Below are 25544 nucleotides of genomic sequence, written 5' to 3' on the forward strand. Positions count from 1 at the left end.
CCTTAATTTGGCACATCAGGCACAAAAATATAAAGGAACAGTGCTATCATTCTCTATTTCTGCTTGCATCAAGAAACATGCATCAGCAGGCACAAAATGAATGCATTAAGGCAGCTGCATTCCCACCAAAATATAGAAACACTGAAATAACATTAGGTAAAAAAGCTAAAGGACACAATTAGTTTCCAGAATTTCCATCACTGAGACTAAATTCACATTCATATTGCAAAACTCCTCAGTTCAATTAAAAATATCAGCAAAAGTGTGTAGCACTGCTCTGCTAAACAGGGTCAAATCCCAGCAAACAGCTGAGCAAAACCAGAAGGCTGCTGCTGGAGAAGGATAGGAAAAAACATTGTAAGAGAAAAGAATAAACCAAATATCCTAACACTGAAATACTGGTCTTTTCCTGAAAGCCACTTTCATTTTTTTTACCACTTAAGCTTCTGTATTTCCAGCTCATTTCCTTTAGCCAGGCACAACAAGATCTCTCTCCTTGTAGAGCACTTTATGTAGCTGCAAGACTGCTGTGTTATTTGACTGGCATGAAACCATGCTTTATGAAGTCTCTCAATAATGACTGTCTGGGTCATGCTCAAAGTTCTGCCTGAAATATTACAAGTTAATGAAAGCAGCATATCCATAGTTTGGGAAGGAAAGTAAGAGCCAAAATCAAGCCATAGGTCTTGCTGAATTTAGAAAAACCAGTTACCCCTTTGAATATCAATCGTTTTATGTAGTCAACATCTAAAATTCTTCCTTCAGAGTCCATATTCTTAGCCCATTCTTCAGCTGACACAGGCTCTCTTCTACTAACTTCAGGCTGTTTCCCTAGGTCGATCTGAAACACACACAAAGGCATTATATGAATCCCAATGAAGTCCTTCAGTAGTTCTAAACACCCGCACAAATGGTACTAAGCTTGCCAGTTTCTTATAGTCAGTGCAATTACATTTCCACATGCACATACCTCAGCAACTCTAAGGATCTAAGGCTACACCCATATGAGCAAGTAGAGTGGGCCAACACAAGCAGATCTTTAGAGTAAGACACTTGGTGCTGAGGACCTAACTATGCATGTTAATATTTCAGATTTTGGAGGATGTATGTGTGTTTTAAATAACCTTTTAATTCCACAAATACCTCTGAGCTAGCTTCCCATGAACTAATGCAACACAGCAAACAAGGACAATCAGGAGCTTCACTTCTAAAACACATTCCTGAAACACAGGAGTGCATCTTACAAGAGAACTGAAAAACCAGCTTGGGTTTGGAGATGCTATCCCTACACAGACTGCACAATGTGACTGGAAAGATCAGTTTTGGAACACAGCCTCTTAAAAAAACCAAGGATGTATGTACTGTTAGAATTTTTAACACCCATCAAAAGTTTCAGTTTGTGCTTAGTCTCTCAGTTCCCAAATCCCATGTACAGAAGAATTCAGCAGAAAGCAAATTCTTAATTTCTAAAAATATTTTTATAATAGCAACCCCCAAATCAATTTGTATTTCAACTCTTTATAAGTCCAAGGCATTTGTCAGATTAAGACATAGAGGTCAATGTTATCTTCCATATATAGCATTTGTTATACTTTTTCTCATTGACAATTTAATTAAGTGCTAGGCAGCAACATCTTAGAATTATGTAGTTCATGCAGCTACTGCTGAGATATTAGCCCTAGCTTGAACCAAAAATCCCCCATATAAAAGAGTTTAATGTTTTAAAAATATGTAAGCTGCTCAAATAATAATCACAAGCATTTAAAAGTAAACCTTTTCTACATATCTGTAAAAAAGGTTTACAACAGGTATCTACAGTGATTCATGATCCTATTGTAAGTTCACTCTAGCTTTGGTTCAAATCATGCATATATCTGTAATTTATACACCCTAGACATTAAAAAAAATATTTAACTGGATGATTAATCTCAAAAGAAACTGAGATGTTAGGAGCGATTAGCCAAGAAAAGTTGGTTATTAGCCTGCATTCTCCAGTTTTACTTAACGGAGAGAGCTCTAACTGACCTCAGAGGAAACTCTGAACCGGTCACCTTTCAAGGTAGTGCTTCTAACATAACTATAGTCACCATTTCATTAATTACAAACTTCCTTTCAAAGAAAACTCACATTTGCATGCATAAAAATGACATATTCAAAAGTAACTGATGATGATCTTAACTCCTGAGAATAAATGGTAATATGCCACAATTGCATAAACAGTATGATTCATCATGCTTCAAGTCCTACCATTCTTTTAAAGGAGCGCATAAAAACAATCAGTGCATGCCTATCATTAAATTATAGACTCACTCGTGTAATGACTTCAAATCCTGGCTCTTCCTGCTGATTTATCTTCAGCCCTGGAATGGTATCATTGAGAAAGTCTGCCATTTCTGATGGTGGTCGCCTCTGATTTGATTGATCACTTGAACGTAAACTACCAACAATATAGTTTGTGACTTTGGAAAATTTTCCCATTGTTACTACATATGGATCTTTCTTCCATTTCTGTTATAACATGGAAAACAAGAAAAACACAAACATTTGTGTTTATAATATATTTCTTTTATATATATATATACACATACACTTGTAATTCTTGTACTCAAAGGAAAACATCAGAGAAGGTACTGTCGATCTCAAAATTATTTCAGTTTCATGTATTGGTAGTAATACAGAACAGTCATCACATGATTAAAAACACTCTTAAGTATGAAGATAATACTGCTAATTGATTCAAAAGATTGGATAGCAGCGTTCTCAGTAAGCCTGATCTACACATAGAAGTGGATCAGACCCACTGCTTGCTTTCAGTGATTCATGGCACAAAACAGAAACCTTACACCCAGTTTCTGACCCTCACAGAGGAAACAGTCTGAACAATCATGTACTCTGCTAGAATTTCACACAAATTTTGATTTGACAACTAAATCCAGAAACTAACGTAATTAATTAATGAAGAATTTATTTCATTCAACACATCAGTGGATCAACCCTCTGGCCTCATTTAAGTCACTCAAGTTTTGCTGCTGACTTTTACCAGTCCATAAGCCTCACCAAATGATAAGCCATTGTAGTATTAAAAAACCCCATATTTTAAGCCAATACTGTCCTCTTTGCTGCTGTATTTCCATTATCCCTTCAAAAGCCTCAGAAAATATCAATGAAAAGAATACTTAGTCAAGGAAAACTTAGAAAATTATAATTAATATGTTGTGGTAACTCCTAAAGTATTTCCCTAACCCGCTAAGACTAACGCAAATGTATGAATCACAGAGAACAGTTAATGTTTCTACCATAGCATTAAGTCATAACTCAGCAAATGTTCCTATGACATGGAAGAGTGCATTTTTTCAATACAGCTCTTCAGAATAAAAAAACTGAAGATAATACATACTTGTAATAAGCCATATGATGGCTCATCAAAGAGATTTTCAAAAGACTGAGACAGCGACTTCTGAGTCTTCACAAGAAGAACCCGTTCATCATGTGGAGATCTGCAATAAAATTAAAAAAGGGTGTCTGGGTGAAACTGCTTTTTTCTGTAAAGTCCTCAGAACATTTACTGGTTTTCTGAAGTCACATTTCAGGCTTTGTGCAAAAAATAAAAGATTTGATGCAAGATCCATTATGTGATGCAAGATCAGTCCCTGGCACAAGTTAACCAACTAACGCTTTCATAAAATAGAACCTTCATTTTTCAAAAGATTATGTTATTTTCATATTAATTCTGAATTGTACTATTTCATTCCAAGAAAAATGAAGATTTAAAAAATTTTTTGACAAACTACTCCAGAAGGTAACTCCATTTACATGTAGGTGACAAAATTTTCTTCAAGTAAACTTTTCTAGTTTTGACAATGGACAAAAAAATGTGACACAGGAAATGTAGTGAGACACAATATGTAGCCTCAACGAAATATATGCTGAAACTCCCTTAACATAATAGAGGAACTGAAAAGAGCCTACGTCACCCATACAGTTAAGGAATTCTTTCTACCAGTTAGTAATCTTACATTATGGCACCCTTTAAACATTACATTAAGGAGTACAAACTGCTTTTCAACGTATGAAAGCACATCAACAAATTTCTAATCAATAGTACTACAACAGATCCTGTCAGAATAATGCTAAGATTCATATTGATAAGAGCTTAAAAGACACCAGAGCCACTGTACTGCAAAACAGAACCATCTCAGTACAGCCCTGCAAATATATTTCTGTCTAGGCTCCAAAAGCTTAATGAACACAAACCTGACTTAGCCTAATTCACTGTATTTGTACACTCCTGCTCAATACATGTGCTACTCAACAGGGTTCCATAGGCAGATGAAAATAGTGACAACAAAGGCACTGAAACCATGCTGCTCCCAGTAATGAATCTGTTCTTTTGCTCTCACACCTACTCCCCCTGCAACATCCCATTCTGCCCCCTTCTTCAGCACAGGCACCCCATTACTTCCTTAAGCAGCTGCTGAATCACTAATTTACTGCTCAGTAGGTGACAGAAGAGAGAACAGCTCAGAAAGCAGGCTGACATTCAAGCCTCAGTTTGTATCCAGGCAGGAGAAAGCCAAGCGCTTTACCATCTGACCCTAATCCATTGCACAGACTTACATTTATAAAACACCACTCTATTGCTCTCTCACAAAGTTTAAATCCACTATCTCTAGTCTTTGAAAGAAAAATTACTTTTCTTTTTATTAGCACCTGCATCATCTACCATGTTATTAAAGTCAAAGATAAGAATTTTAATAAGCCTTATCTCTTGCCCATTCCAACAGGACAGGACATTGTAAACACTGACGGATATGAAATGCAACAAGAGATCTTCTTTTGAGACAGCCAGACACCACAGTCATAGTTCTGAGGCACCAACACTTAATGAAGCGCAATTGGCTTTTTCTAAAGAGCAGCACAGGGGCAAAGGCTGAGTCAGTTTCTCTTAACTAAAAGAATTCAAACTTTGTACCATACCTCCCTTTTAATTAAAAACACTTTCTGGACAGTCAGGCAGGTATCAACACCTACTTAGGTAATGTTCAAAAATTTGTGAGCTATACACTTTCTGAAACTTCCTCATAGACCTGTGACTTAAAAAGTGTCATCTGTGCACATGGTATTTTCCCAATATTAGACAAGCGCAATCAAACTAGAAGGCACCTAATCCTTAGGACAACAAATTACAACAATTTTTATCAGTTTAGCTGCTTCATGCTGATTTCAGCAATGATGTGATATTTATAAAAAATGGTGTTTGGGAAGAACAAAATCTTTTGAGGTGATAGGAACATAAGAAAATACCTATATAAAGACAACATATACATAAGCTCAAATTTCTGCCTGAATATCAATATCCCATGTTTATAAAATACAAGTTGGAATAACAAGTAATTACACTGACAAATATTTGCTTGTGGCATCCAGACAGCTGAGTAAACATCTTTTCCTAAATGATGTTGTGAGCTGAGATACATTATGTACTAAAGAATGAATAACCATTAGTAAACAGCAGAAACATACAGATTGATTCTGTCATTTCCATAACTTGGATGGCCTATTTGTTCTTTTCTCTTTCCTTAGAAAAAAAAATAATTGTCATAATTCATAACTAAACAACAGAAGAGAATGCGGTAACAGAAGAGACCTTAACTGAATAAACAAACTAAAACTGGAAGTTCCTGCTCAGGTCAATACTTAAGGTCATCCAAACTGAATTTCCATGACTATCGTTGCTTTTTGCTTTAAAGTTCCTGAAGTATCTGCTCTTGCATTCGTTAATGCTTACAACTGTTCAAGGTGGCAATACCAAGCAGCACAGCATATCCTGGAAGCTTGAACAAGTTTTGCTGTCTTATCCTAGACATCAGTTAAAAAATTTAAAATATGTTGCTGCAGTCTGCAGGCAACAGATTACACAGATCTGATATGGAGCTTTCTGTGACTCACCATATAACACAGGTCTTTTACCAGTGTTTGCTACATCAGTTGCTCCCAAAACCTGCCCCAGTTTACTAGCAGCTAGTCAGAAGGTATGCACAAATAACTAAACACAGTAGTATGCTCAAAAAGGAACAGCTTCCTTGGGGGAAAAGGAAGGGAGGGAGGGGATGGCAGGACAACAATGCTTCCCTATGCCTGCAAAAGCTGGGAAATTATGAAACAAAATGAGGATGTTTAAGGAAGGGAACCTAGAGAAAAAAACCCTCAGGATTTAAGATGAAGCTGTCATTCAGGATTTTCTAATCTACAGTTGTACAGAGAATATTCCTATTTACAAGTTCATCCTGTCCCGCTACTAGCTCCTCCTTTGGTCTTCATGACTTGTCCCCTTACAAAGCTCACATACAATGCTACAGTCAGCACCATTCCACCAACTGGACACATGCTACCTTCTCCAAGCAGCTGAAAACTTCTGATTATCACAAACCCCAACATCATGCCTTGAAACTGTCAAAGCCTTTTACAGATCAATTTAATAAATATACAACCACTCTCATCCTACTGACTTGTTCTCCAGCAAAATTTTCCTCAGTATTACTCAGCATCAGCCTGCTCTACTTGTTGAAGGCATCTCTGGCCCCATTAGTGATTCTACTAATGTAAGAAGAGCCCTCTGTAAGGATTCCTACAGCCATTTCACTATCCACCTTGAAATCTGTCATCACACTATTATGCTGCAAGTGACAACAGCAAAACACTTTTGAAAACAGATTGCATGCTACACTAACATTACAGCTGTTAAAGGTATACATGTCATATCACATTTATTTTTTCATATTCTAACCTTATTTACCTGTTGGCTTCTTCGATTATACTTATGCCTACATGGTGAGAGCAGAAAATTTTATTTTATTCTACGCTTATGCATGCTGATCAAAAGGGCTATACCAGTAAAAAACTTGGAGGTAGCAAAATATAACTACACAACAACACCAAATAATCTAACAGAATTACAGGGTCTTAACTATATTTACACTCAGATAGTTGATTTGTGTAGTAAAGATCAAGAGTGAAACACTGACCAGGCAAGAAATTATAGGGGAACAGAACTGTGGGGGAAAACATTTATATATCAATTGATTCAGCTGACAGTACTGTAAGTTACCTTGCACACTCACATAAATACTCATGCATATTTTGCACAAAGGAGACAATCTGAAATTGTAACACAAATTATCCCATTTTATAGAAGTAGCTCATGAAGGATTTAACTTTTACACTGCATGTTGAGAAGAAGCTTCCGCACCCACTAGAGGGAGCAACTGAGGCATCTGGAGCTAGTAAACACTTCAGATTCTAAAATACTTCATAAATCAATCCAACAATTTTTAAACTTCAGCTTACATTCCAAATGCATATGTGAAACCACAGTTTCAGTCACCTTGAAAACTATTTCTACTAATAAAAAAAGGAATGGAATAACAATCAGGAAGTATTACTCTGAAATTCATTATGTGATTTAAGTAAACCAATAATCTGTATTTTACAGAACTAAGAGCTGTCTGATACTTACTCATTCAGTACAACGTGCTTTTCAAGACATTTAATCAATGATTTGCTATCTCCATGATGAAAGTGAAGAGCTGGAAGCTTCACATCGTCCTTCAGACAGAACACCAAATAAGACCATCCCATACCTTCTTTGTTTTGTTTGATTGATTTAAGATCTGTCAAACTGAACAGGAACGACCACTTGCTTTCTCTGTTTGCATGAGTTGTAGCATCTTAAAAACAAAATTAGCACACGATTTCAGTTTGACTTTCAGTGTTAGCTATTATAAATACATTATATCTGTCACTGTTCCTAAAAAACAAACTCAAAACATAAACATCAGCATTGGTTTTAATAATAAAATGCACACGGTAACTTCTACTTCTGGATTTCCCTTTGAGCCTCCTTGTCTTCTATGGACTTGTAAAACAATCAACAAGCCCATCAGGCTACTCCCCTAAAACTGCACCTACAGTTTATAGGAAAAGGTTTTTCACCCAGAGGATGGTTGGGCACTGGAGCAGGCTCCCAGGGAAATGGTCACACCATTAAGCTTAACAAGAGTTCAAGAAGCATTTGGACAACACTCTCAGGTACATGATGTGATTCTTGGGGTTGTCCTGTGCAGGGCCAAGAGCTGGACTTTAATGATCCCTGTGGGTCACCTGCAACTCAAAATACTCTGTGATCCTACAACAGAAATGATCAAGCAGTTAAATGTACATCTGCTGTATCAAATTCCAGCAGCAAGCTAAATCCAACCTGCACCTCTACCAGGTGGTGCTACTTACTCAAACTAAACATGTTATGTGCTACAATCCTGTAACCTATATATTACCCACAGTTACTAGCCACATGTCGTGTAAGGCTGCTACCAAAGTAAGGGCAGAGGAATTGGAAATCTCCCCCTCACCCTTTCCTTCTGTAGTGTGCAAGCTTGCATACATGCTGTGCAAAACTGCATATATTCAAGGAGAAGGGATTAAAGTCTACTTTACTAGAGGACACAAAATTACTAGCATGTCCAAAAGGAATTTGGGACACCCCCTAGCCTGCTCCCATCAAATTACAGCAACTGTAATAACTTGGAAATAAGCAAGAAGTGGCAAAGAGCATAATCCAAGTCTGTAGTCCTCAGTGACAACTCACCATGGATGAAGGAATGCCCTGTGGACTGGAAATGAAAATTCAATACAAACTAGTGATGCGGTAAACTATATTTACCCCACAGAGATGCTGTGTGTGTACGTGTGTGTATATCTATAAAAGCCAAGGACTGTGCTTCCCTGAAAAACATTCATAATCTGACATCCAAACCCTGTAGTCATACATGGCAGACATGACATTTAAAACTACTATAAAGATGGTAAAACAAGCACAATAATCCCCAGCTACAGGCTGTAAGCTAATACAAGGAAAACATGTGTTATTAAAGAAAAAACACTATGTGAGAATCAGAGAAAAAAAAGATTACTCGAGAATCACTGTTCTTTCGTCACAACCTGTTTTTCAACATCTCTGCTGAGGCACTATAACAAAAAATGTTGTAGCAATAGAATTATTTTGCCCACCTAAAAACGACCATATTAAAGACCCATGTATGCCATAACTGTACATTCCATCTCCCCCTGCTGCTGTAGTATGGAAAAGCATTTGAGTAGTAACCCACTTATTTTTCCATTTTCATTTCTATCATGACACCTAGTTTGAATTCCACTTGTTTTAAAGAATGCAAGCCCAGAGCAGATAAAACTGCTACTACATCTAATGACGAAGCAAGAAGTTAGATTTAGTGATCTTTTTCAATACAATTCTCTACCAATTTAAGGAAAAAAACAGAGGCAGATGACAGCTATTCCACTTGTGAATTTGTTTTCCACACCCAGAGATTCATCTCTTACCACAAATGAATCCCAGCCTATCAAAGGCTATTCTTAAAGGTAATTCTTTAGTTACAAGTTACCATCATGGAAGAAAACCAAAACACTGTACACACAAAAAAGCCCTCCACATTTTTTTTTTAAGTACCTCCATTTGAATGAGGTTTCTTCTTAAAAGAGACTGTGGTGACCATGTCCCATTCTGCCTCATAACTACTTGGACGATCTGCTCCTCGGGAACATTTTTCTTTCGGAGTTTGAGTCCACTCCACAACAGAACTGGAATCCTGAGAAAAACAACAAAAGCAACTATCAAAAAACATGAAAATTGACCTCATTTCTCAGCTTCAACCTGAAAAATCAGCATCTTTATTTTTTAGATTAAAAGAAAATGTATTGAAATCCTTGGAAACATAATACAGTTCAACACAGGAAGTTTGGACTTAAGACTAAGACTATGTGGTTTTACTTAGTAAATTCTAACATCCTAAAATATCTTTGCCTCTCTTGCAGACTCTATGAACATAAGAAATTATTCATTTAAGTGTAAAACTTGAATGTTTTTTAGTCACATCCTCTTAATACTGATTAAATACCACATATCACTGCATCTTGAACCCCCACAGACTTCTATTTTTATTTGGCATTAGAACAGCACTTCTCATTTTTGTGTCTAACTATGAAGAGTGAATTACCAAACTACAACACAGTAGATGCAGAGACTGGTGACTCTGACATATTTACACTCATTTGGTCTTTACTATTCATAGTTAGTCCTCTACTATTTTATTTGTGAACCAAGTAAAAATTAAATACAGTCAACCTACACATGTATTCTAATAACCTGAACTGACCTGCAGTCTGCAAATAAGATTCCTACATATAGCTATTACTACCAATAATAAATAAGCTTTGCTTCCAGTTATGAAATCACCTATGCATTAGTTATCACAAAATAAAATCTCTAGAAAAACATAATGAAGAACACTGACAACTAACAAACAAACCTTTCCAGCACAGAGGATATTAGAAGTATCCAAAGTCTCATCCAGGGGTCTCCAGTCTACGACCACTTCATTCTCCTACAATACAAATCACAAAAAATACAACACTACAAAGTACCTACTGCCATATATAGCCATGGTGTGACTATGTTAAAACTTACAGATACATAAAAATGATGACAATGTCAAACACAATGTGAAGTTTGTTAATTTACAAAATCCCACACTTTATAAAGACATTTAACATTTGCCAAATTTGTTATGTGCTTTGCCAAAAAATACACAAAAGTTCTGTAACTGTATTATGCAAATACCTTTTCTATGACACGCAGTATTCCTGCTATTAAGCTGTCCTGGTCATCATTTTTTCCACAGGAGGAGTGAATGAAAACTCCTTCTTGCTCATATACAACCTACAACAAAATGAGTAATGAAATTTAAAAAACAACGTCTTAAAATCCTTAAAATTGTTTATCCCCCTATTATCATTATCATTTTGACTTGCTGACAGAAGTTGAAGTAAACACTTCTGTCTTGTTGGGGATTTTGTTACAAAGAGTTCAAGATCTGAGTCTTTCACTTACCTAAATCAAGAAACAATAGGAAATAGAACTGACCAAACTTACTCTCTAAGCAACATACTGACTAGTACTACTTCATTAAAACACCACAAGAAAATGCATTCAATACCTAGTTATTTTTAAATCAGCAGGTACAGATTCAGTGAAAGTCCTATACAGCTTTTAAAACATTGAAAGGCTTTCTTATATAGCCCGCCTTTCTGCCACCTGCCATTAAGGATGCTGAAATTATAAAACTAATTTAAATTTAAAATGGATCAAAATACTGTAAAAAGATGAACTCCAGAGAAATAAAAAACTATACCCTGAAATTAAATTCAGGGTCAGTGGCAAAGATTCCATCTGAAAGGCAGAATACGCAACAGTTGGATAAGAAGGGCTTGTAGGAGTGCACACGGCCCAGGTAACTTTTGCATTTAAGCATTTGCAAAACCCTTCACAGTATTCTGATCATGCTCTCAAAAAAAAAAAAAAAAAAAAAAAAAAAAAAAAAAAAAAAAAAAAGAAAATCAGAGAACCCTTGGCTGTCAAAATTTAGCAGGCTTTTGAAAGCGACATACACATACTCTTAAAAGCTCTATAATGACTGTAAATGGGTCCTATTTTACACAGGTCTAAGAGTGAAAAGCCCCTTCGATTTTGTGAAAGTGAAATAAATCAAACAGTAACAGTAATTGTTTCAGAACCATTTTCAGTTTCACACCAAGCTGCGAACACTGCCTTAAGAAACATATTTTTGAAGGCAAAGCCTAGACATTTTTAACTAATCAGAGACAGATAATGTATTTATTTGGTTCTAAAATATCAGGAGCTATTTTTCTCATTTATCTGCTTTCTAAAATCATTACACTTGTAGTCAGGCCAGTAAACTAGAAGGTTAGTTTTGCCTGTCTGTTTCAAAAGGCTAGGTGTGTAAGCTTAACTAGCCATCTGAGAAAACATGACTTAAAAAGAGACATAAAATTTATTTAACTCATCCTTTCTGTTTTAGTTTTGCTTCAATTTCTCTACTTTTTACACAAACAAGAAATTTCAGGAGTGTCCTCGTTAAACAGAAATATCACTTGGAAGAAATCTCTAAAGGTCAATTAGCACATCTCCTGCTTGAAGGATTATTAACATCATTGCCTTTCAAATATTGGAAGTCTTCTTTCCTGTTCTCTACTACAGATTTTTTCTCTTTTCTACACAAAAAGATCCTCCCTCGATTTCTACCAATTATCTGTTTTCAAATTCAGTTCTGTTCCAAGAAGGCAACCTTGACATTTATTTAAATTTTACCTTCTAGCTATTTGGACCTGATCTATCATGAAAACTAGTCAGAAATATGAATCAGTCATCAACCCCTTGGACAGCTGCTCCAAGAAAAAAAGAAAATATCTATTTGTATCAGAGTTATACTGGTAGAAGTGCATTTCTGCCAAAAATGTTAGTAAATATCACAAAGTACCTTTTCAGTCTATAAGGTAGGACATCTAATAACTGTTTTTATTATTCTTCTGTCCATTAATCTCTCAGAAGGACAAACACTTCCTTTCATGGGAAAAGAAAACGCGTTTCTAATACTGCAGTTGTCATGCAACTGAAAAATCTTACACTGCTCTTTGTAACAGCTTCAGCTCCCTGTGCCATGCTCCACCAAAAAACCAAAGCACACACTCAGAACTTCAGAGGGTGTCTGTAAAACAGAGGACTGGTCACAAAGCACCTTATTCCCCTCATATTGTTATTTAAGAGAAAATCTTCTCCAAGTTTGAAAGGCCAAAAGGCCAAGCTGCTGAGATTGTTCTTTTCCAATCACAAGCATGATCTATTTATTTACTTTTTCCAACTGTTAACTACAACTGTAACTAATTTGAAGAAAGTCTTTTGTACAATCAATGTTATCTCTATCTAGATTTTTTTCCACAGTTAATCCCTCTACAAAACATTTTGGGAGTTACCATCTTGAATTCTTCAAAATACTGAGCCACTCTATTCAGCAGTACTTTGTAAGGTAACTCCATAAATGCATTGGAACAAACTGAGTTTGGGAATGTAATTCTATAGTGGTAGCACCTGAAAATTAGCTACTTTGAGTGGCTATATTTCACACAATGTTCTTAGCAAGCTGAACATTCGAAAATGCTATTAGGTATTCTTACAGTACTTTACAGTAAAACTTAGCTTGTTACAGATTTTTGTTTTCTGGTACTGCAACACTGACAAGCTATTCAAAATCAATTTAAAGAAGAAAAGTAATGTTAAATTACATGTACAAGTAATTAGTACTAAGGAAAGTATCAAACCGAAAGACAGTATACCAATAGTTAGATTTGAATAAAAACCCATCCATCAGTAGACAACTGCTACTACACTTAAGTAGCTCCATTTCACACACCATGTGGCCTACAAAGGTTTTTGCTCAGGGCCTCTGCAGCCCAACACTCAGGGAAACGCCTGGTGAGTCAGCACATTTGGACCTCTTAAGCATTCAAGAAAACAGATTTCAAAACTAAGTAATGGCTTCACACACTGCCTCTTGCCTAAGCAGTAGGTTACTGCAGAACATTTAAAAGGCAACAAATGTTGGAGGACGACCTGAAGCATTAGTAAAATACCAAGGACTTGTGTGAGGTCTGCATAAGACATCTACAGAGTGAGATCCTGCTACATATGGAGAGAGCAGAAGGAACTAGGTACAGGCAGGGCAAGATAATAAGCCTGATTCCTCCTCATTAGCTATTGAAGTAACTTTAACCCCTCTAAACCCAACCCAAAATCTGCTTCTGTGTTACCTGTCAACCCCCTCAGCTTAGGAAAGCAACCTCACCTCCTTGAAATCTTGACAATCTTTAGCCTTTAGTGACCTAGGAAGGCCTCATTACCCACTGTGTGAAAGAATTCAAGAGTTTTAAAGAATATTATCTGCTCAGTTAGTCCATTATGCTTTTTCTATTACAAGAGAGGAAAAGACACTGCTGGCTCACCTTGGTTTCGTACTATTCATTATTTTACATATTCATCATGGGTTCCTTTACAAAGGTAAGAAGAAGGTGGAGACAAGTTCAATCTTTCATTTTGTTTTCATACGATTAGAGCCATCACTCTTCCCCTAAATCTACACAAAATCACTAGACCCATCATAAAAAAAAGACAAGTTGATGTTAATAAGTGCATACCACAGGTCACTAGATAAGTTGACACATCCCTAAGATTTTAATAAAATGCCAGAAGTATCCCTCACCCCAGTATTACAGCCCTTCCACCCATCCAGCTAATAAGAATTCTGTGTTCTGCAGTCTATCCATTGGTCCCTGAAACAGAACCCCAGGGAAGAAAAGCCGTTTGTGTTGCTCAGATGCTCGAGGCCAAAACAGCGGTCCAGCAATGACAGGCCTCACCACAGCTTTAAACAGCGATTGTTCTGTTTTCCTCTGTGCCTCTTTGCAAACATCTACTGAACTGCCCTCAGAGAAGCATATGTCACAGGTTTAGATGTTATTATCTACATGAAAGCCAGACTTTGCAGGTTCCACAACAAAAACACAAATGAAAAAAGAAGAGTGTTTATCAAAAGCACACACTAACACAACCAAAGCAAATGAAGATGTAATGTGACAGGAGCTGAACTTTTAAAATTACTTGATTTCAAACAAATTTTAATTATATCTTGTGGCTGTACATTGGAATTCCTGAAAGATTTTCAGACATTTTACCATCTTAAAGCTAGTTCTGTGCAGAAGAGATTTATCCATCCTTGGTATCCATAAGTTCCTAGACTACTTCAAATCATTAGCACTACTTAAGGCAACTTCAGACTGTAAAAGCATTCAGCTGGCAACTTTCTTCCCTAAAATAATCGTGGAGACAGTGGGAAAAAAGTTAGTATGATTTAAGTATTACTTTTTAATAATACTAAAGTTTCAAGTTTGAAATAAGATGTACCCGAGAAGCTTATGAGCATAAATCTTTCCTGCTTATCAAGCAGTCTGTGCTGGCAGCGCACAAGCACAATTCACAGCATATTTATTTGTCCAGTTCTATTGAATGAAAACTAGACCCATTGCCTGTCTGTTTCAGAATCCCACCAAAAGCTAAAAGTTGATGCAAGTTTCCAAATGCTAGTGAGCCACTTTGACCTGTTTCTTTTTTTCCATGGGTGCTACAGAGGTCAAAGGCAAATTCACAATTCATCTGATCAGGCATTGAAAGCACTGTACTACACAGAGACAACAGTTACTCCAACTCGTATCCTGAGTGAAGGTCTATAGAAACAGGGAACCACAGCAGAAAATTCAGGAAAGCTGCACAAAGCAATAGCTGCCTACCCACCTACTATTAAGAAAACAGATGGAAGCAGCAGGATGTAGGCTCAGTTTACATGTCATGGCATATACTAGTTAAGGTTCTGGAAAACTCTTCAAGTATTTATAGTCTGTGTCCAGCAAAAAATAGGTTTCTGTAGTCCCACCATTGCCCCAGTAACATTTTCTGAGAAATAAATGGTATCATTCTTAATACCATAAGGACACAGCATGGACAATGCATATCTCCATATTTCTATTGTTCTGCTTACACTGAGCAGCAAACAGGCAATGCTTGTAGCATTTTTATTGCTAAAGACATGTACAAGCAGAAGGCGTTTGGGATGCCACACCACCACCAACAATATACAACAGAATACAACAAAGCCTTGTGATTTAATGCTTGCCATTTGATAGCAATTTACAGCCCTGTGCTACCCGCTAGTGAAAGATGACAATATTGCACCCTAAGGCAATGAAATATAGACAATAAATAAAGGAAAGCCAAGATCTGGGGCTACCACGGAACAGGATGGTCCTGCCATCCTCATTCATGTATTTTCCACGCTGCCTCTGCTGAGCACCTAAGTATTAGCTGTCACCATATGTACTGATTGTTTCTGTCTCCTGCTCCTACATCTGTAACATGCCAGCAACCTGCCAAACACAGAACACTTGAGAGAAGGAGAAGCACTGCAACTCTCCCAGCTAGTTTGCCCCATGTTTCAGACACTTCATATTCTCACCCTGTGTTCTTGGAGAGTGTGTTCCATTCACTCCCCTTTTCTGCCTCAGAGTACAGCTCGAGGCCAGCACTGCTCTGCCAAAATGTCATCCAGCACCTCATAACAGACACAGTCTGAAGCTCTTACATAGTCAATCAGCCACTGCTCTGGAGTAAGTAACTAACTAGGCACTGTGTAAATACTGATATTAACAAGTTTTCAATAGCAGTTACTTCATTTTTTGCCTTATGTTAGGGAATCAGGTAAAGGACCTCACCAAAGATTCAACAGCTGAAACAGCAAGCAGGCATGTTCATAAGAAAGTGACTGAGTAGAAAAGTCTGAATGTTCTGCAAACTTCAAATTAAGGAAAAATGGCTCTGTCCACAAACATCAACAACAGCTATAGCAGCTGTGCAGCACCTTATTTTCAGATTCTGATGGAAAGAAAACAGAACAAAAAATTAAACACTGTAAGGAAACAATTACAGGCTAATAAAATTAATTCAATTTAGACAATGGTTGGCCTGAGTGACCTTACACTCATGAAAGAAAGCATCTTAGTTTAGAACTATGAATCAAGTAAAAAGAAATATAAGTCAATATAAAAGTCTGCATTATACTGCTTGAATTTCCATCTTCCTCTTTGGAATAGCTGATGTTTGCCCAAAGCTTATTCACACATCCTTTGCTGAAGTGTCACTGGGCACAGTGAAGTACCTACTGCATCAGAGTCTGTTTCCAAGGACTAGGTGCCAATACATTTGAGTGTTCTACAAAGCATCAAGCCAACATTAACTTGATCAACATGATCTTCTGCTCCACAGAAGATATGCTACAATATCTGACATTCGAATTGCAATAAACTGCAAATCACAGCATGGTTTGGGTTGGAAGGGACCCTAAAGATCATCTAGCTGCAAGCCCCCCGCAATGGGCAGGCAACATTCCACTAGACCAGGTTACTCACAGCCCTGTCCAGCCGGGTCTTGAACACCTCCAGGGACAGTGAGCAGACAACCTCTCTGGGCAATCTGTTCCAGTGTCTCACCACACTCAGAGCAAAGAACTTCTTCCTGATATCCAATCTAAACCTATGCTCCCCCTTCAGCTGAAGGTGATGGCCCCTCATCCTATCACTACATTCTTCTGGGAAAAATCCCTCTCCAGCTCTCTTATAAGACCCCTTTACATACTGGAGGGTGTTCCAGGGTGTCCCTGGAGACTTCTCTTCTCCAGACTGAAAAACGCCAACTGTCTCAGCCTTCCTTCATAGGAGATGTGCTCCACCTCTCTGACCATCTTCATAGCCCTCTTTGTTACATTGGATCTATGCCTATGGTGGGGACTCCAGAGATGGATACAGTCCTCCACATGGTGTCCTTTGAGGGCACAGGAGAGGGGGAAAATCATCTCCCATGATCTGCTGACCACACTGCTTTTGATATGGCCCAAAACACAGTTGGCTGAGCTGCAGGTGGACATTTGAGTCATATTGACCCTCAAGTTTTTCTCCCTTGAGCTCATTTCAATCCATTCTCCACCCAGACTGTACTTGTGCTTGGGCTCGCCCCACAGGCCTCACACTTGGCCTTGTTGAACCTTGTATGCCTTATGTTTGCTGAGCCTGTGGCTCAACTTTTTCCCAATACAGTAAAAGTTCACACCTGCCAGTCTTAAAGACACCCAATTTCTAAGTAGGGAAGGGGTGGAGAGGGACAGAATCCCACAAACATTGTTCATGTTGTGACAAATATGAGAAAGCTCTCCACACCAGGAACCATATAAGAAAAGTTTCCTACTTGACAACAGTACATATTTCAAGTTCTGCCTCATGTGCTCTGAAGATTTCTTGAGCCACACGATATTTCTGCTATTCATGCAACAATAGCAAGGTATCAGTGAAAATATAAGTCTGTTCAGAGTACTGAGAGCAAGAGCTTCAGGTAGTAACCCACTGGTCCTATTGCAAGAACTTCTGCAAAGAGATATCCTTAATGAATAGAAAAAAGAAAGAAAATACAGAAATTTCAGAAATATCACCGACCTGCTTTACATTAAAGCTTAATCAAGCCTTAAATAAATTCAAGAGAGAGAGTCTTCTTTTCACAAAGAAAACCCACAAAGTACAGTATATTAAAAAAAATCATGATTGTATTCACAGTAAATTATAAAGGCTGAAAAAGATATAACAAATGTTTTAAATCAAATGCTTAATAAAATGGCACAACAATGCACAGTACAAGAGTTTTGTGCACTCAGGTTTAACTAGCAGAAGGTGGAGCAAGACGCTGCCTATCCCACAAAACACATATACACCTAAAATAATTCACTGTATCTATGCCAACAAAATACCTGAAGGATGCAAAGCTAATTTTAACATACCAAATTTAAAAAAAAACAAACTTCCACTGCAAACACAAATCCCCTCCCCAAACATACACCACTAACACCACTACTATTCAGTAATAGCTACCGTGCTGCTTGAACATTTCTAGTTGCTGAACTGGCCAGACATCTGAGCTTAGAGATAAAGCTCAGATGTTTGGCCAGTTAACATTCTGAAACTTTAACTCCAAGAGCAAGAGCACAAGCAAGTGAAAAATAACGTATCTGACAGCCCATGTGTCAATTGGTAACTTGAGAAAGATCTAACAGCCCATATGCTGAAGATACTCTGAACTCCAAGAACATTAAAAAAGTATCATTAGATCAGCTGCAATAATCACCTGTATACTGACAGACTGAAACTGAAGCTTGTACTTCTCCCCATACACAACTTTTTAGCTCATTTTCTAACATGGTTTTCTGTTTAAGGGTGAATCCAGAGTAGGTTCTCTGAATACAATAAACAAACTGCCACTTGCTAAGCAACAAAAAGAGAGAAAATGGGCCTGTTTTCATAAAGTATAATATATGTATCATATATAAATACACCCATTTGCATAAAGTCAAAAGCTCTGAAAACAAATGACCTTATTACCAAGTTACTTCCAGAAAAAACTGGCAACTCTAAGAAAGGGCAAAAAACTGAAGCTCACACTGTTCTAGGGCAGATGGTCATTTATAAAGAATGAGTCATGACTCCAGAATTCAACTGCAGTAACTTTTCCTGAACTGAGTTAACTATCCATACAGAGAAAAACACTGATAAGAACCTTGTGAGAGGTTCCAGCAAGAAAAAAAAAAAATCACAGGACAAAAGTCAAAGAAAAGTAGTGCATGAGATAACCACATTTATAATTCATATCCCATTATTGTATGGAGCAGAAACCAGAGACCACATGAAATAGCTGGATTCTGAATCTACTTATATGTCTAAGAAATAAAATTAAAAATAAAACCAACCCAAACAAAAAACAAACAACTGCCCCCAAAACCCTCAAAACCTGCAATAGAGAAGAGAAAGGCAAACAGGGTCAAAATGCAATAGAAACCACCATCTTTTATGGTTTGCTAAAACAAGTTTTTGTGAAAGCTGAAACAATGCAGGTTATCCCAGCTGCTTAATACACTGCCACGTGCTTTCCATGGGAACCACTTTGTGTAATATTTTGTAGCAAAGAACACATACATTAAAATATATTACTTTCATGTGATAAGACCTGCCACATGAGAATAAAGCACCCCACAAACTAATGCCTACTGATCTTTCAGAAAGCTACCACCTGAAACACCCCACTACAACAAATTGCACAGCCAGAAGGAACACTGCAGTTAACTTTTAACATCCACAGCTTGTAAAGACACTGAAGTGCGCAAGGCCTGAAGTGAGAATGCTGGGTCTGTACCAATCTTCACTGCATTTATTCCACCTAGAGTGAAATTTCATTAGTTTGTAAGCCCTCCCAAAATCCCGCTGCCACTCAAAGGAACAATTTATGGTCCAATGTGCTCCCAATGGAAAACTAATCCAGACAAAAGTAAGAACAGCTGTACGTATTATTTTAGATTGCTAGATCGAATCACTGACAGATCAAATGAGTACAGTATCCAAGAAAGCAATAGTGCAACACACAGGTGGGGAAATACAGAGAAGGATGGAACTACTCCTGAGAGCAGTGAAACGTCAAACCAGCTCAGCCACTTTATGAAATTTGAGAAAACACAACTGTCATTTTTCCTCTGTGTTAAAACAGACACGACAAAGAATGTTACTGAATTAGAAGCTGCATTAACAAGTTGCATTAGTACTGTGGACGTGGCATAACTAAAACAGTTTTGCAATGTCTTAGAGATTTAATCTCAGGCAAACGTGGCTCTTGGAAAGGAACAATGAATACACAGCAAATTTACAAACAACTAATCCACAATCATTCTAGTATCTCATATAATTCATCATAATACAGCTGCTTTCACGAGAGACATCCTGAAGAAGATCCTGATAGCAGCCTAAGTAGAAAACCAAAAACTACCTGAAAAATTAAAATAGTAAAGTACTTACCTAAAAACTTAAAATATTTCCCTTCATCCAATAAACTTCTGTATTGATATTAAAGTGGATAAAACCAAAAAAGGAACTTCTCTGTATACATAAAAGCCGGATGTGCATAGCTAAAAACAGCTGGGAGGACAGTATGGCTATCTTTATATTTAGACACCTAACAGGCAGTAAAGGACACAGAAATAAAATTGCAAAAACTCGAGCTGCACAAATTGCCTGCTCCAACAATTCTGGTTGAAACGGATCTGCTTTCAACACCTCGATGGAATTTTCGTGCAACAGCTAAGGGCACTCCTCAGCACCCTCCGGGAAGCGCAGACGTGGCTAATTACGTGTGCTCTCTCACGCCGAGATCAGTGTGAACTGAAACTATCATCTTCTGTTCCTGTGCTGGAAAAGTGAAACCGCAGACTATCACACGCTCACCATGGCTACTCCATACAATCGGACACCACACTGAGATTTTAAATCCTAAATAAAGGATCCACGTGCTCTAGAACACCGCACTGCAAAGCAACGCTTTCAGAAGACAAAGTCATGAAATAAAACTATTTCCACAAAAAACCAATACGGACACAATTCGTATCTGTGGGCGGGGGCGGAGGGAAACAGTGGGTGTTGCTCGTACCTCCACCTCCTGCGAGCTCAGTCCCTGTCAAGCAGTAATGTTTCGCTCCGGAACGCTCGGCAAGAATCCGCGGCGTACAAAAATTTTTAAATTACAAAACTATAGCACTGACGAGGCTTTGTACGCACGCTGGGGGCAGGTTCCCACACACTACCAGTGCACAGGCCGCGGGTAAGGCCACTACCGTCCATGAGCACCTCCGGGACACTCGGACACGTAGACAGCACAAGCCGCGTTCCTCTGCCTCCGGCGGAGAGCCAGCGCGGCCGCGGGGCTGCCTGCCCCCGGCGGAGAGCTGCCTCCAGCCGCCCCGGGTCGGGGCCGAGCTGCCGCGGAGGCGCGGGGCGCTGCCCGGCCGGCCGGCAGGTGCGGGAAGGGCCCGAGTTCCGCCCGTCGGCCGCGACCGCCTCCGGCGCAGAGGGCCCGCGGCCGCTGCCAGCGCCCGGCTCGGCCCGCCCGAGGCCAGGACGGCACGTACCCGGAGAGGCGGCCCCGGGAGGCGACACCCGCACGGCAGGGAAAAAGGCGCCCGCCTGGCCATTCAGCGGCCCAACCCCTCTTCCCCGCGACTCCCGCCAGCTGGGGCGACCCAGCGCCCGATACGGCGCGTCCCGCGAGGGGAGAGGCCGACCCCGCCACCGCCCGCCCCCGTTACCTTGCCGCTCGGCGGCGCCGCCATATTGCCCACGAGTGTTTATGGTGACGTCGCACTCCTCACGTGCTTCCCCGCCGCGCCACAACAACGGCGTCACTGCTGCGAGCCGCGCATGCGCACCGCGCAGGGCCCGGGTGCGGGTCCGCGTCTGGAGCCGAAAGGCTGCGGGCCGGGCCGGGCCGGGCCGGGGAGCTAGCTGAGCTGCTCTGTGCCAAAGGCCGCAGGCTAGGCAGGGGAGCGAGGGCTGGCTGCTCTGTTCTGTGCCAAAGGCTGCACGGTCGCTGCGGTCCCGTCGTTCCTGTTCAGCCCCTGGCACGCACGCAGCCCGCCGGGAGGTGGGCAAGTGTCCCAGCCGCGGGCCCCGCGGCGGCCGGGGCAGCGGTCACCGCTCCACAGTGTGCGAGTACGGCAGCGAAGAGGAAAGGAGATTGCTGTTCTTTTTTTCTTCCCTTTCGCCTTTAAAGCTTTTTCAGAGCTCTCTGAGATTGCAGTTGTAATTTGAGCAATGTTACATAGTTGATATAAAGCACATATCATACTGTCTCAAATTATTTTCTTTCTCTTTTAGCTGTTTTAGCTGTTGTCCAGTCACAGAATCATAGAATAGTTTGGGTTGGAAGGGACCTTAAAGATCATCTAGCTCTAAGCACCCTGCCATGGCCAGGGACACCTTCCATCCAACCTGGCTTTGAGCACTGCCAGGGATGGACATCCAGAACTCATCTTTGCAACCTGTCCCAGCGCCTCACTGTCCACACAGGGAAGAATTTCTCTCTAATATCTGTTCTAAACCTACTCTCTGCCTGTTTGAAGTCATTCCCTCTTGTCTTACTGTTCCATCCCCTTGCAAATATTCTCTCTCCCGCTATCTTGCAGACCCCCTATGGGTACTGGAAGGAGCTGTAAGATCTCAATATCACAGTACCCACGGGCAATACTAAGCTGCCCCCATACTCATATACCAGATCTTTAATGTTAGTGAAAAATACACTGCTTTCAAGGTGGTAGTTTTTAACACATAACACATTCAACACATCGAGGGATAAAAGTAGATCTTAATTACAATCTCATCCATCTTAGCAAATGTTCTGCTTTCATACATGTACAGATTTATAAAGCCTGAAAGAATTCTGCAAAAGTCAATGGATTTTGATTGGTCTTCTTTATCTGGAAAAATATATTATGTGTGGTATTACTTTTAAAAATTTGGCTTTCATGTAATGTCTGAAACATAATAAAGATGGTTTTTAAGACATTGGTTATGTTCCAACAATACTGTAAAATATTTTGAGCAAACAGTATATCCCCAAATACTGTTTATTTGAAACAGGCAAATGAGATGCTTGCAGGGAAGTGATTTGCTTCTCTGAAGGAGCAAAGGTTATTTGTTGGGTTTTGGGATGGGTTGGTTGGGGGTTTTTATTTCTGTCATAAAGTGGCATTATAATTCCCTTCTGACTTTTTGAATTAAAACCCCATTTAGTTAGATTAATACCCAAACTATACTTACCTTGGAAAACCAGATTTCCAATTTTCAAGACAAATACTGATCTGTTTCAAAGTTGGAAAAGCCTGTTGTGACTCTCTGTATATAAACATGCATAAAGATGAGAAAATTAAATAATACACAGTCAGATCACAAGTTCTTGTAGTAATATCTAGGTCTGGAAAGCTGTATCAGTGTAGCAAAAATGGGCACCATAACTTTGGTGGTCCTTTTGTTTAAATTTAATAAGAACACAACTTAGTGTCACGGTGAATACAAGGGAGAAGGCTACACATTAAAAATGCATCACCATAAATTAATTGCTTTGAGGGGTGCGAGTGTTTTAGCTGTCTTCCACATTGGTTTAATCTCACTTGGTCTCTCATGTGTTCATTTTCATCCTTTCCTTTTCTTACCCTTTTCCTTTGTTTCTTACTCCTTGCAATATAACCATACATTACTTTCACACCCATCTGTAATCCTGTTCCCTCTGCACTTCCTTTTCATCTCTAACCTCCCTGAAATTTGCAATGAACGCTGAGGCCTTCCTTTGATTAGTTCCATTGCATCCCCTCATTCTGGCTCTTCAATGAAACTGCTTTGTCAAGGTTTCTTTTCTAGGAGAAGCTCAAAATTGAGATTCACATTTCAAGTCTGTTAGCCAAGCCACAATCTACAATGACACCTTGAGGTCTGTTGTCTTTACTAGCATGATTTCAGCTTCTATTTCTCCTGTCTCTTGGACTTGATCATTAGCATATTGGATCAAAGCCTCTGTTTCTTTGTAGGAAATTGTGTCAATAAATAAATATTTCTCTCATGACTCATTGCCATATTTCTACCATAGTCATTAATTCTGATCCAAATTAAAATATCTTTTTATCATTGCAGACAGCTAACAGACAAAATGTTTTTTTTTTTCCTCCAGAATCTCTTGGCAGTCATCTCTCTCTTCAATATCAATAGCCATATGTCTCCAGGGCCCACAGCTTGGTTGATGCCTTAGTCTTAAGGAACTCTCTGACTCTGTCTTTACGTGCTTTACCCAACTCCCTTGCTGACATTTTCTAGTACAACAGCACTAAATCATGGCTTTCCCCATCTATCACACAGATAATATTTTTTCTTGTAACATTCTGTTTGCTGACAGTGACCAATACCATTTTGATACGTCCAGACTTCTGCGGAATGTTTTAGTCATTCATCCAGCCCATATTATTTTAACCCTCTCATCTTAATTCCTCCTGTTCATCCACCCACTCTCACCCTTCTTCAGGGCCCAAGATAAAATGCCATTACTCATTTTGAGGACAATTACCACCCACTCTCACTCACTGCCAAAGATCCTGCTTCCGTCAAGTCAGCTCAGTGCTAGACTTTGAGTATTATTTGTAAAATTTGCACACAAGTTGTGTGAAAGGCTTTTTCCTCAAGCTGACCTTCGTGGAGCTGACAACGAAGTAAAAAATTAAAAGATAAATCCCATGCTGTTCTCAGTGTGCCAGTCACTGTCACAGACACATTTTATGAAAAATCCTTTTGCTAGGATCTTTTCTCCTGAGAAGGTGAGAGGCCTCAGAAACAAAATGTAAACAATAATTACCTGCTGCTGTGGAATGCAACAGATGCATCTCTGATTGGTCCACGTTGGTTGTTTCTAATTAATGGCCAATCACAGTCCAGCTGTCTTGGACTCTCTGGTCAGTCGCAAGATTTTATTATCATTCCATTCTTTTCTATTCCTTGCAAGCCTTCTGATGAAATCCTTTCTTCTATTCTTATAGTATAGTTCTAATATATAATTTTCTTTTAATATAATATATATCATAAAATAATAAATCAGCCCTCTAAAACATGGAGTCAAGATTCTCATCTCTTCTCTCCTCCTGGGACCCCTGCAAACACAAGTCACCACTTACCTCAGTGTCAAGAAGGCCGGTATGTTTCAGAGAGCTCTCAGTCCCACAGACCAATTTACTCCATGAGATATATATGACCATCTTCTAGCTACTTACCCAATCTTCTAGACATCCATCTTGGGCCTTCTCCCTTGTTCTTTAGCAAATTTTCATTGTATAATGTGTATCTTGTTACTCAACATGAGGAGCAAATTTACTCTTTCTTATCAGGTTGCTCTATCAAAGGACTGCTGAAAGGTTGAAGTTGGCAGGAATCTTTAGAGATCATCTAATCCAACCATCCTGCCCAGAGCAGATCACAAATGATTGCTCAGGGCTTTATAAAGTTTGAGGCTTGAGAATCTTCAAGAATATACACACCACAACCTCCTCAGTCAAGCAGTTTCATCAGCGCTTGGTTGCTTTTGGAATGCCAAAGGTTTTTCTTATGCTTTAATGGAA

General features: G+C 39.1%; 1 protein-coding gene across 2 annotated transcripts in view; it reads right to left on the reverse strand.

Moving 5' to 3' along the window:
* Positions 1-21842, reverse strand: part of TBC1D15 (TBC1 domain family member 15) — a 34607-nt gene extending 12765 nt beyond the window's left edge. The window contains exons 1-8 of one of the 2 annotated variants that reach the window (XM_059846905.1): positions 21699-21842; positions 10694-10792; positions 10383-10457; positions 9524-9662; positions 7517-7727; positions 3398-3497; positions 2311-2508; positions 713-841 (exon numbers count right to left, since the gene is read on the reverse strand). In XM_059846905.1, coding sequence (XP_059702888.1) covers positions 713-841; positions 2311-2508; positions 3398-3497; positions 7517-7727; positions 9524-9662; positions 10383-10457; positions 10694-10792; positions 21699-21722 — 975 coding nt within the window. In that variant the 5' untranslated portion in view covers positions 21723-21842. Of the gene's footprint in view, positions 1-712; positions 842-2310; positions 2509-3397; positions 3498-7516; positions 7728-9523; positions 9663-10382; positions 10458-10693; positions 10793-20415; positions 20787-21698 lie in introns of those variants that run through there. The other variant, XM_059846906.1, reaches the window with a different exon arrangement.
* Between the last annotated feature and the right edge of the window lie 3702 nt (positions 21843-25544).

The sequence above is a fragment of the Haemorhous mexicanus genome, chromosome 5 (genome assembly GCF_027477595.1).
Source record: "Haemorhous mexicanus isolate bHaeMex1 chromosome 5, bHaeMex1.pri, whole genome shotgun sequence".
NCBI classification, from domain to species: domain Eukaryota; kingdom Metazoa; phylum Chordata; class Aves; order Passeriformes; family Fringillidae; genus Haemorhous; species Haemorhous mexicanus.